The sequence below is a fragment of the Crocuta crocuta genome, unplaced genomic scaffold (genome assembly GCF_008692635.1).
Source record: "Crocuta crocuta isolate KB4526 unplaced genomic scaffold, BGI_CrCroc_1.0 scaffold229, whole genome shotgun sequence".
NCBI lineage: Eukaryota > Metazoa > Chordata > Mammalia > Carnivora > Hyaenidae > Crocuta > Crocuta crocuta.
Window position 1 is genome coordinate 6,783,576 of NW_027536464.1, and position 12,014 is coordinate 6,795,589.

Below are 12,014 nucleotides of genomic sequence, written 5' to 3' on the forward strand. Positions count from 1 at the left end.
CGGTGGGGGTGGGGGGGGGGAGTGGGGGGAGGGGACAATTCCTCTGGTGGAAATTTTAAATCATTTTAATTCAGTGACAACTGCATTATGCAAATGCATCCAGTCGTTTATAACAGTTACAGCTGTAACAGCTATGGGTTTTAGAGGCGCGGTGGGACTTTAATACAAAGATCCCCTGTTTCTTTTCTCTTCTGCAGAGGTGCTATGAAAATCACTGTCTGCAGCAGGAAAAACACCCCAAGCTGAACAGAGCCTCCTTTTGAGAAACTGGACCTGCAGAAGTATTTAAACCGAATGTTATCTTTCAATTAAAGTAGCGAAGGGCTCTGGGCAGCCCCGAAGGCCACGGGCAACAGAAAAATATCCTGTCTGTAAAACTAATCTTAAAAAGCAAAGAGAGGTATTCTATGCTAATTATAGCCTTCGCCTTAGGTGGAAAATTATATACCCTTAGCACCAAGGTTCCGCTTTTGAAAGGATTCTGATGATGGGGAAAGGTGTACTTCTTAAGACATAATATTACCACTGAACACTTAGGGAAGTTTTCTGTTGTTTACATTTGCCAAGCATTATGCTAAACACGGGAAGTGTTTCATCCAAAATAGCCTTCTATGGCAAGTTCTGTTTTTATCTCTATTTTATAGATGAGGAAACTGAAAGCTTGAGCAACTAACTGGTCAAGACCACATGCTTTCTGGGCCGTGGCGCTGACATGCAAGTCTTTGGTCCATGGGCCGAGGGTCCGGGGTGCAGGAGACAAAGCTTTGGCTTACCTCTCAGATCTTTAGAAATTCAAGCTCATGGGGCCCACCCTACCTGAGGAATTAAACCTGAGGATGAGGTCCAGGAAACTGTTTTGACAAGTTTCCCAGAATTCTGATGTATGTTTCAGCTTGAGGACCGCTGAATGAATGTAGACTCTCTCTCACTTTTTAGGAACCTCCTTATCGTCTCTTCTTGAAAGGTTTTCTAATCTTGTGTCTCACTTTCCGTTCCGCCCCAGAACTGATGTCCAAAGTTTACTCTTTTAACCTACGCTTCTCTTCCCATGGCCCCCTTTTACCCACTCTGCACGTGTTCCCTGAGGATGCTTTTCACAGGCACCCTGAACTAAGTGAGAGGAACCTTGGCCTTCCAAGAGACATAGCCCGGAGCTTATAAGATCTTTGACTTGTAGTAAAGCAGTAGGTACTGTGGCTGCTGGAACAGAGCCACCTTCAGTAGTAACCGCTTCAGCTGCACTGTCCATGCGGTGCTTTATAAATGGGTCTTAGCCAGCCTTACAGATGTATTCAGGGTTTGCTTCACAAAGTGCATCTGTTGAGCTGTGTCGTATTTTAACTGAAGCGTGGTTCACAGGCTCAGCAAATGCTAATGGGCTAAAAAAGGAAGGTTCAACCAGGTGTTACTGTAAATAGGTGCTGAACAGCAAAGGCCATAAATCAGGCAGAGCAGACAAGCAAATCCCCCAATATAATAAAGATTTCCAAGATGCACTCCCTGCATCTGGAACCGAAGCTTCAAGCACGAGGTGTGGTGAGCTTTTGTTGTGTTTTATATGAAGAGTACTTAAATTTTATTTTGCTTACCATCTGCTTGCGCCTACCCTGTGACAATCAGTTTGGTCTAGCAAAGGTTTGAAAGATGGCAAGGCATACCGAAAATCTGCAATATTAATTTCCCTAAAATCTCACACAAGCTGCCTTGGAAATAGGGTATCAGCCTAAACCATAGACCCATTGAGAGCTGACTACAAGATTAATGACTTGTCCTGCACTGATTTCCTCCTATTAGCAATCAGTGGGTCTGCTCCATCTGTCATTTCCCTGGAAAGAAAATGTGTGTTTAATTTGCCAGTAACTTCTAACTTGGCTTTGTAAAAGGAGCGCCCCACGTACATTTGGTGACAACGCCTTCCAAGTGAATTATATTCGGGTGGTCAAACTGTCCCATGATGCTGGCCTCACTCAGGAAGTCTCTCCTCTGTTTATCTGTATAACCAGCTTTCAGCGTCTTGATGGCCACACAGATCTCTCTCTTGCCAGGCACTTTAAGACGCCCACTGCATACTTCACCGAATTCACCTTTGGGAGAGAAAACGAATCAACTATGGACCAGAAACACATTCAAGATGAGAGAGTAATAGCTGACATTTGCTGAGTGCTACTTACATGCCAGGCACTGTGCTAATGTTTTACAAGGATCAAGGAAACTTCATGTACACAGATGTTTACATATATACTGTACATACGATAGTCATACACATTTGTGTAATCCGCATATGTATATTTAATATCCACAAAGAAAAGAGGCTTATTAGAGAGACACTCAGACACCTACCAACTCCTATGACTTTTTCAATCTTGATGCAGGATGCGTCAATTTCTTTGGCAAATTCTCGAACAGCTTGGTTGGGATCTTCATAGGTAAAGGGGTCCACGTAAGTTCGAACACCTAAGTAATAAACACATGATAGGTTGGCAGAGCACTTCCCAGAAACCGCTAATGAACTTAAGTTGTCTGTGTCTAAAAATACTTAGCAGAGGAAGTTTCCTTAGCATGACAAACATACTTAGCAACAGACATACAAAAATGTTTAAATTCTTGCTCTGGTTTTCGTTAGTGGGTAAACAAAGAGTTGTTAGCTACTTAAGAAGCTGCAGCTCTACTGACTTCCTGGAATGTCTTCACACTTCAAGGATGAAATTTGAAAAACAACCCATCCCACGGAGGAAAAGAGAGTCTCTACAAGAAAATTTGGACTATGTTAGCTGAATATCTTTGTGCAAATCGGTTGTTCGTGTCCCACCCACTGTCTGCGGCTATACTTTCTTAGGGAGAATAATGGAACTTTCTTTCTTGACCGGCCAGGTCTACACGGTGCCCAATATCTGGACCGATTAAGAGCGTGACCAATAATTAACAAATGAAGATTAAAGCTAGGTTAAAATAGATTAGAGGGATAATAGCAACTAGCTAACTGGGGAATATAAACTCTGTATTGGACTTCCACTTTTATTCTACTTTGGAAAGAAGGTGTTATAAGACACTGAAGGTCGCCTGAAGCCTTCAGCTGGAGAAAATGTTGCAGCCTAATTGTGAATGGTTTGAATATCAGAAAGTGTCATTCACCCAGACCCCACAGACAGCTCGCAGCCTAAACTCAGAACATCCCAGAGATGCCTGGGACAAGAAGTGTCAGTAATTACTGGGAGCTCTCCTTTCCTTGCTGGCGCTCCTAGGGCTTTGGAGCACAGAAAGCGTATAGGGCACTGGCTGGCCTAACCACCTTGATTTTCCAGAACTATCAGTCTTGTCTTCATCATCGCATTATATTTAAAAAAAAAAAAAGTCACATTTGCTTTTAAAAATATATATCGCATGCAAGTTCTAAGACGATGGTTTTAGAAAAAAAATAAGGTGACTAAATGGAAGGTTATCAGACATTCCATAGCCTTTATGATTTATGTGCTGTAGCCAAGAAAATCTTTCTCAAGATGATTCTTCCTACCTCTAGTCTCTCTCTTCCTTCTACCTCCTGGTGCTGTCCAATAAGGTGGCTATTAGCTACACCTTGCTACTTCAACGTAAGTTACTTAAAATCAAATAAATTAAAATTTTACTTCCTCATTCACACTTGCTACTTTTCAAGTATTCACTATTTTCAATAGTGCACGTGGCTATTGGCTAATGTATTAGACAGGGCAGAGAACAATGCCATCATCTCAAAGCATTCTATTGGACATTAAGAATCTTCTACCTCACTCACGTCATTCTAGGGCCAGTTCTTGGAATCTGTTCTTCGACCCTCAAATAACCAGAATGCACTAAAGAGATATTAGTAAGCCTGAATGCCACAGCACATATTTCTGGGGCTGGAGCGATTACTGTTCATTCCTTGTTCTTGTCCTCTCCAAAAATTGTATCTTACAAGATGAGAAAAATTGCTCCCTGTTAAGCCTTGCCACCCAGCGACAAAAATGAGTCAGCAAGACCAAAGCTTTTTCAGGGTGGAAAATAAAATAAGGAGTAAGAATTGAAAGGAAATTTCCCCAACCCCCATCTTTAACCTCACTTGAAACAATCCCAAATCACTTAGTTCAGCTGGATACCTGAGGTACATTATTTAGATAACTCTATGAAAGAATTATAATATTGATCGCCACATGAACTTAATTTAGGCATTTCTAAACTAAAAACATGAGACGTAAGAAAAAGAAAACCATTCTTAACCCAATTTTGTACCTTGATTCAAATGTTTCTCTTCATCTGCTTCTTGTTTAGCTTTACTGTATTTACTCCGTCTATTAAAAATTAAAAACAAAAACAAAAAAAAACCCACAATTATTTTCAAAAGTTGTAAGCCACAAGGTAAGTTCTTTGCTATCATACTATATACAAGTCAGGCAAAGAAATATACTGTGCACATTTCACAGATGAGGAAACTGAGGTTTATGGACAGTGAAATAAAAAGGTGAAAAACGGTTTCAAACAATTAGTCAAAACTGATCGTGAGTCTGCTCCTTTTTTTTTTCTTTTTTTTTTTTTTTTAGAGAGAGAGAGAGAGAGAGAGATCATTAGTGGGGGAGAGGAGAGAGACAATCTTAAGCAGGCTCCATGGTGGGCCTGGAGCCCTAAGCAGGCCTTGATCTCACCACTGTGAGATCATGACCTGAACCAAAATCAAGAGCTGGACATTTAACCAACTGAGCTATGCAGGTGTCCCCAGAGTCTGCTCCTACTCACAATGTTAAACTAAGGTGATAAAGCAAATATTTTATAATATAATTTCAAATCTCTAGAATCAATTTATCTGATTGAAGATCGCTTATAAGTTTATTGGCTAGTTCTCCCATACATATTCTGAAGTAAAATAAGTTTCCACAGGTGAATTGTGCATAAATCAAATCGCAATAATGTTCAGTATGTGATAACAGTAAATCCTATTGCTACAACCACAAAAACCACTACCACAAAAAACTCATTATTATATGATATTCTTAAAACAATAGTTTTGTGGTCATTGGTTTCAGCTGCTGCTTACAAACTCCTGAATTATTAATGAAAATTTAAAAGGTAAATATTTGCTTTTTACTGGATTACGTTCCTTAAGAGTTTATAGAAAACTCGAAAGAGTAAAAATGAGAAGTTTCCATTGGTGGCAGAATTCTCTTTCCAAAAAAATGGTGTACGGCATCACAATTGGTATTCTGCTCTAAATGTCCTGAAGAAATGAGCTTTGGGCATTATAAAAGTCTTGAGACTCGAAAATCATGAATACATATAAATCTTAAATCAATAATTTTGATACATTATATATGCATGCATGTGTGTATATATTTTGTAATATGTGTATGTATGTATGTGCATACAACTTAAATGAATAAAAAAAGTCAACTCCGTTGGTACTACAGATTTCTAAAGGTTGGGGGAAGATGAGGCCAAGTAAGTGAATAAAATGTGTACATTTGTGTTTCTGTCCAAAATGTAAAGTTCACTGGAGTCCATTGGAGTTTATAATCATCTCCTATTTTCTAGGAATTTTAAAGACAGAGTAAGTCCAAATTCATACAGAAACTGAGGCTCCCAAGGCTGCAGAGCATCTTGGCAGTGAGGTCCTATCAGAGCCTGGAAACCTGAACCCCTGAACTTTGAACCAGTTGGAAGGGTGGGATGATCCTGTAAAAGAGAGAAAAGCAGAGAACCTAATGGGGCCGCGCTCGGCAACCAGAGAAGCAGTCCCATCATGGTCCCCCTATCAGCTCTCGATTGTCTAGCAGGTGGGAGCCAGCTCTGGGATCAGGCCCTCAGAGCCTGCAGCCTGCAAATTATACCACCTTTCACTTGTGCGCTGCTGCATTTCACTTTTCAGAACGTTCCGGACACATTATCATCCCCTCCCATAGCTGTTTACAAAGCAGGAGCCAACTTGGTAAACAGAGACCTCAGTCACTGGAGTTAACTGCCAAGTGTGTGGAATTCTTTCATTTTTACTTTGCTTTTAACTTTTTAAGGAGCCATCAAGTCTATTACTGAATCGCATCTTCACAACAACCCCAGGGAGGTAGTTACGCAGAGAGCACATGGGGCAAGCAGCTCACCCACGACCCTCTTAACAAGTACAGGAGTGTGCTGATGGCCCAATATCAGTAAATCCACTTATGTTGGATTCCACTGCTTTGAAAATGCATTGCTTCATCAAGGAAACTCAACACGTTGAAATGTCCTAAAACCAGGCATTTGGATGAGAGATGTAGTCCCCTCCACCGCCCCCTCACCCCCTTCTCGTTTTAAAGGAAACAGAAGACTGTTAGGTCAGGGACTATGAAAACAAGATTTTATGTCAGGGAAACGCGTGGCGAGATCCCAGGGGTGTGATAGGGTCCTGCCAGCCTGAGCGATTGGATCTTATCAGAGTTCCTAAAAGCATTATCTAAAATTACAAGTATATCTCTTGAACCACTTTAGATTTCCAATACTGATTTGAATGTCTTTCCTTTAAAGAAGCAAAACAATGCATAGAGCAGGAGAGCTTTGGTACCAACTTTAAATTGCCAGTGAGTTCGTTAAAAAGACCCTGGAATATCCCAGTAGAAACAAGGGCCTCAAGCTGCCCAGGAGTGCAGTTATCTGTTTTACATCAAGCACATCCATTAAATTATGTGCAAAGCCAGAGGAAATGCAAAATGGCAGGGATCATTAATTATAAGGTGGCCACGCCCATCCCCTCCTCAGACTTCTAAACATAGAAGAAGGAAGTAAATTAGAGGGGAGGGTGTACTTTTAAAGAAACTTCTTGACTTGCTGTGTTCCTTGGAGGAAAGGACCCTCCAGGAGTACAGAAAATGCTGAGGAAGAAACACAAAAGAAATTACTGTTCACAGACAAACAGCAGCCCTATTAGTGTCTCCATAATACACTGGAAACTAAAATGCTAAGTCAGGCTCTATCTACCTTTGTCACCTGATGGCCCTTTCTCCTTGGCTCAGGGTTGGACAAAAGTGTCCATTATTGTCCCAAGAAAGAGAGCCCACTGAAGTTGGGTCAGCCAGGCTGAAGGAAACCACCTAGCCTAAAGAAGTGCTAACTCTACACTGACATCCAAGGCAGATCACCTGAAAGGCAGAAGGAAACCTTTGTTGAGGATTTTCTAATTCCGGGGACTTGGGCAAGCTGATTGGAACAGGGAGGGAGGCGAGTGGTGTGCTAGTGAATGCACCAGAAGGAAGCTTGGCACCTTTCATCTGCAGGAGGGAGAAACAAGACCCTCCCCTTCAGGTGGAGCTGTGAGTCAGAGCTGAGCCCTCCCCAGCCCTCAAAGGGGGGTTGGAATCAGGGTATTAGCAGGCATTGTTGAGGCACAGCATGAGCCCCAAGCACTGCCTTCCCAACCAATGTATCCTTCTGGCACCTCGACTATTCAATAAAACAAACAAAACCTTGGGGGTGGGGGTGGCAGGGTCCCAGCACAGGAAACTCTGCTTCTATTAAAATACTAACTTCCCTGATCAAGTGGATGAATTTGATTGATGTGGTTCACTGTTCCAAAACTAATTAGTAAAAGGTAAGTAATTTATTCAGCTAAAGTGCAGATTAAAGAAGATAAAGCAATGTAATAACCAGCACGGCTCCAGGAGGACCCTTTCCAGTGTTTAATGGCCTCACCCATGAAGATTCATAGGAGCCATCCTTCTTTTTCCCCTTCCTTAAGCTGTCATTGTTCTTGCACCAAATGATGTCTAAATGTTCTCCATGAGCAACATTTTGAAATGGTTGGAATTGAACCATACAATTGCGCGCAAGTTGTTTAGAAATGTTCCCGGAGTACCATCTGCCCCCTCATTGTATGAATTTACATGACTCCATCAGAGCCAATTTAGGCTAACATTTGAGTGCATTCATTCTTATGCGATCATAATATTCCAATTAGGACACCAGGCAAGATAGATACGGACTGAATGGAAACTGGCTTAGCATTACGCGAACGGTTAGCTCCAAAGTTGAAAATCACAGCCTTCGTTCGAAGACAAAACCAATGTGCAAAGTCTGACTTCATGGTGTGTGTTAGATGTGCACGTGAATTCACAGATTGCAAGCACTACCATCAGCACAGAGAGTCCTGAACTTGTGGTCTGCTAGGACTGTCTATGTGGGCTTTTGAAGTAGGTCAGTTTTTTCAGTTCAGAGGAAGACATTCAAAGAATCTATGCCAGTATTGGAAGTCAGTCCTGATCAGGCAACTAGCTGTGTGACTTTGGTTTACTTAATTGTTTAACCTCCTCTCCGGGCCTCAAGATCCTAATATAGAAGATACCAGTGTTAGAATTAAGTAGTTTCCTAAACCAGAGTCACTTGTATATTTTTTCACAAATTTTGCTGCAGCTACCTCATTTATTTTCTTAAAATCAATTTACTTTCTTTTTTAAATTCTAATAAGGAGGGGACAGTCAGTATACCCTGACGTAAATGGACGTAACAAAAACCCAGTAGCTCCAGCAATCATTAGAAAGTCAGGATAAAAACTTCCGTGCCTGGTTATCAGGCAATACTTGTCTCTGATCACCAAAATGTCCTTTAGAAAAGAGAGACTCATCTTGTATTCTAGTCTTTTCTTAAGAGTTTTTCTCGAATAATCAAATATTATTGGGGGAGGGGCACACTGGCATAATGCAACCCAGATTAGTAGTATTTCGGATAACCTGATGGAATCACTGATAAAGGGGCAGGAATTAGAGAAATTAACACATTCGATCAGTAGTCCTGGAGGTTATGACCTTCTCACTGCATTTTATGATGTCATTGTTAACAGTCCTTTCAAAAATCACTTTAGAAAGCAGTAAAGTGGTTCCACTGTGGAGAACACAAATAAATAAGTGCAGCGGTGCGGGGACATGGTGTCATACTTCTGAGAGATGGCACACACGTGGTTTGGGATAAACTTTCTAGGGACAGCATGACATAGATACAAGGACAACAGCACGTAAACGACCCCACAGCAAGCACAGCTGTGCGCTCGCAAAGCTGAAACAGTCCTTTAATTACAGCTCAATGGCCAGAGAACACACAGACCATAGATGCTTTTAAAAAATGTAAGGCAATTTGCTTAAGATCATGTGGGTGGTAAGAACATACCCTATGTCTTAAGCCAACATACTTGGTGTATCATTTCAAATGTATAAATAAAATCTATAAATGTGGGAGTTTGATTCTTTCACAGAGATCCCTAAATGGTTTACACATGCAAGTTGGCCAAAAGGAAAGAGTGAATCTTCTCATTGAGAAAAAAAAAAAAAACACAAAAAAAAACAAAAATGGAGATTACCCTGGCTTGCCTAAAGCTCGGGTTTCTCCGTATAGAGGAAATATAATAAAATAAATAAAACAATTGCTATAAAAAAAAATTCTAGCAAGATACCAGCTGTGAGCCTGAGGTCATTTCCTCTTTCCTTGATGACAAATTAGCACCAGACAGATTTTCCTTTGAGGTGATCAGAAGAGCTGAAACTTTTCTTGCTGTGTGGGTCCCTGCCCTCTACTTCTTAAAAAAAAATCTCACTTGCCATCCCCATGTGGGTCTCTGCTGGAGAGGGATCACCTGAAAAGGGATCTCTCTGTCTCTGGCATTGACTCTGCCATCACCATTCTGTGGCTTTACGACGTAAGAAGCAGCCCTATCGTTTTCCAGGCCGGAATACTCTACTGGGTGCTCTCCTGACTGTTGGCAAGATTATTTGGGGGTGCCTTTTACCACCTTTTGCTTGCACTAAAAGCATGGACCAGACTTTTGTCCGCACTACGTGTCTCCTCTCTCTTCACCTGTTCTTGTCACACTGAAACATCTGTACCGCGACGTGACAGAGCACACAGCCTGTGCGCGGAGCACAATCAGCTGAGTGTGCCTCGGCGGCTGCAAAGCCTGTCAGCTACCTGGCTCCAGGCAGCCTTTCCCCTGACAGCTTTATGGCCAACACTAAAGAAGAATCAATAGAAGGGCAAGGGGTTGACATTTCATTTTCTAAAAAGTGATCCATTGAGGACCAATCACCAAGCAGTGTTTATCAGCCTTGGGAAGTGACATTTTTTTTTAATGGGGGAGAAGGGACAAGAATCATCACTGGGTAACTCGACAGGCTCAATTCTCTAAGGTGGGGACTCATAATTGGAAATCCGATGCATCCTCCTCTCCATCGTGCCTTAAAGAAGAAAGTGATCAATAAAAGCAGCAAGGAAATTAAGTCATCAAGTTCGCGATTCTATTTTCTATAGCTACAAGCTTTTAATAAGCCTGTCTTCCTGCCTGACATTTTCATGTGCTTTTCCTTTCTTTTTGTCAAGGCAGAACATCCAAAAGAAACTTGTAATGGGGTGGCTTGTTCCTAATAATTCTGGTTTCCTTGGTATACGTAAGGTAACTTGAAAAAACAAAGGTAACTTCAAAGAAAGTCTGGATGCATAGACAAAGCCTCCTATCAACATCAAAGAGAAGGTCCAGACACAAGACAAGACCCACTTTCTGCCAACAAATGATCTCTCAGATGGTTCTGAGCATCGTGTGGTGCTAGATTTTAGCCAAATATTATTTTGAGGTAGAGGGAATTAATAACTTTTTTTCATAGTTTCAGACTTTTAAACATTTTTCTTTTCTGCTAAATATTATTGATATACACTGTCAAATTTTCAGATGCAGAAATGTGTGATAATGAAAGCGAGAGCCCATGTAATTTCCACAAATCCCCCCATCCCACTATCAGATGCATATATATTATTGCACACAGTTGCCCATATGTTTGTGTGCTGGGCATGGATATATACACAAAACCAAAAACGCGATGAGCAAGCAAGAGGTTCATCCTGACTGACTTCCACAATCAAATGCCAGGAAAGGAAAGTATATTTGAAATTCAAATTCTGGGGGCACCTGGGTGGCTCAGTAGATTGAGTGTCTGACTTTGGTTCAAGTCATGATCTCACGGATCGTGAGTTCGAGTCTCACATTGGACTCACTGCTGTCGGGGCAGCTCCTGCTTCAGATTCTCTGTCCCCAATCCCTACCCCAACCCTGCTTGGGTGCACACTCTCTCTCTCTTTCTCAAAAGTAAATAACATTTTATAAAAATCTTAAAAAAAGAAAGTCAAATTCTGTTTAGGCAAAATTGAAGTTTCCAAAGAATGAGATCTACTAATAGATAGGATGTGGTGGGCACGTCTACGTATGTTCTATGTCACGTGTAGTGCGGCAACAAGGATGAGTGCTCGTGGTGGATTTAACCTCTTCAGGATGGAACGCGTTGCTCGAATCAAACACACTGCACCAGAAAGAACACACAGTGACAAATGCAGGTGGCGCCTGCTCACGATGAATTCTTCTTCCATACTTTTTAGAGTGACCGTAACTGATTTCTATAATACCAGGACATTTGGGAAAGTGGGAGTGGAGGCATATTAATAATACATGTGACACCCAAGACCATCCAGGCAAATTAGGCATTTGCCCCAATTATAAACTATCACAAAGTGAGGAAAAAGCACGGTGGCTTGCTCAGGCCAGTGGCAATAGCCAGAGGCATTGTTGTGATGTTGCCGAGAGTTAGTTCACCAACAGACGTGAGTTAGTTCACCAACAGAAGAGGCAGAGAGAGGGGATACAACAGACACTCAGCAGGGAGCTGGGCATGACTACTGCGTAGCCAACAGTGTGTCTCCTACTAAGGCAGTGCAATGGCCCTAGACCAGTACCACGCCTTTCTGAGATCATTTTCTTCTTCTGTAATGTGAAAAAGTTTATATTTAAGACAATTATGTTGACATCTGTAGGTTCAGCCTTTTTTTTTTTTTTTTTCCCCTTGCCTAAAGCTCCACCTTGTGAAACAGTCAACAGCATAAGGGAGTGCAGGTTGGGGAAGCCCCGGGTGGCACATGTTGCAGGTAAGTGGCTGTCCCTCCTCCACTCCATTCCTCTGGAGCCTCCGGGCAGCGCAGCAAGTGAAGTACGAAAAACTGGTTCAAAAAAATCG

General features: G+C 41.7%; 1 protein-coding gene across 1 annotated transcript in view; it reads right to left on the minus strand.

Annotated features, from left to right (window-relative positions):
- EPHA4 (EPH receptor A4) overlaps window positions 1-12,014 on the minus strand; it is a 152,874-nt gene that overhangs the window by 21,182 nt on the left and 119,678 nt on the right. Inside the window, exons 9-11 of the mRNA XM_077748712.1 lie at window positions 4,246-4,304; window positions 2,341-2,454; window positions 1,899-2,084 (exon numbers count right to left, since the gene is read on the minus strand). Of these exons, the coding sequence (XP_077604838.1) occupies window positions 1,899-2,084; window positions 2,341-2,454; window positions 4,246-4,304 (359 nt within the window). The remainder of the gene's footprint in view (window positions 1-1,898; window positions 2,085-2,340; window positions 2,455-4,245; window positions 4,305-12,014) is intronic.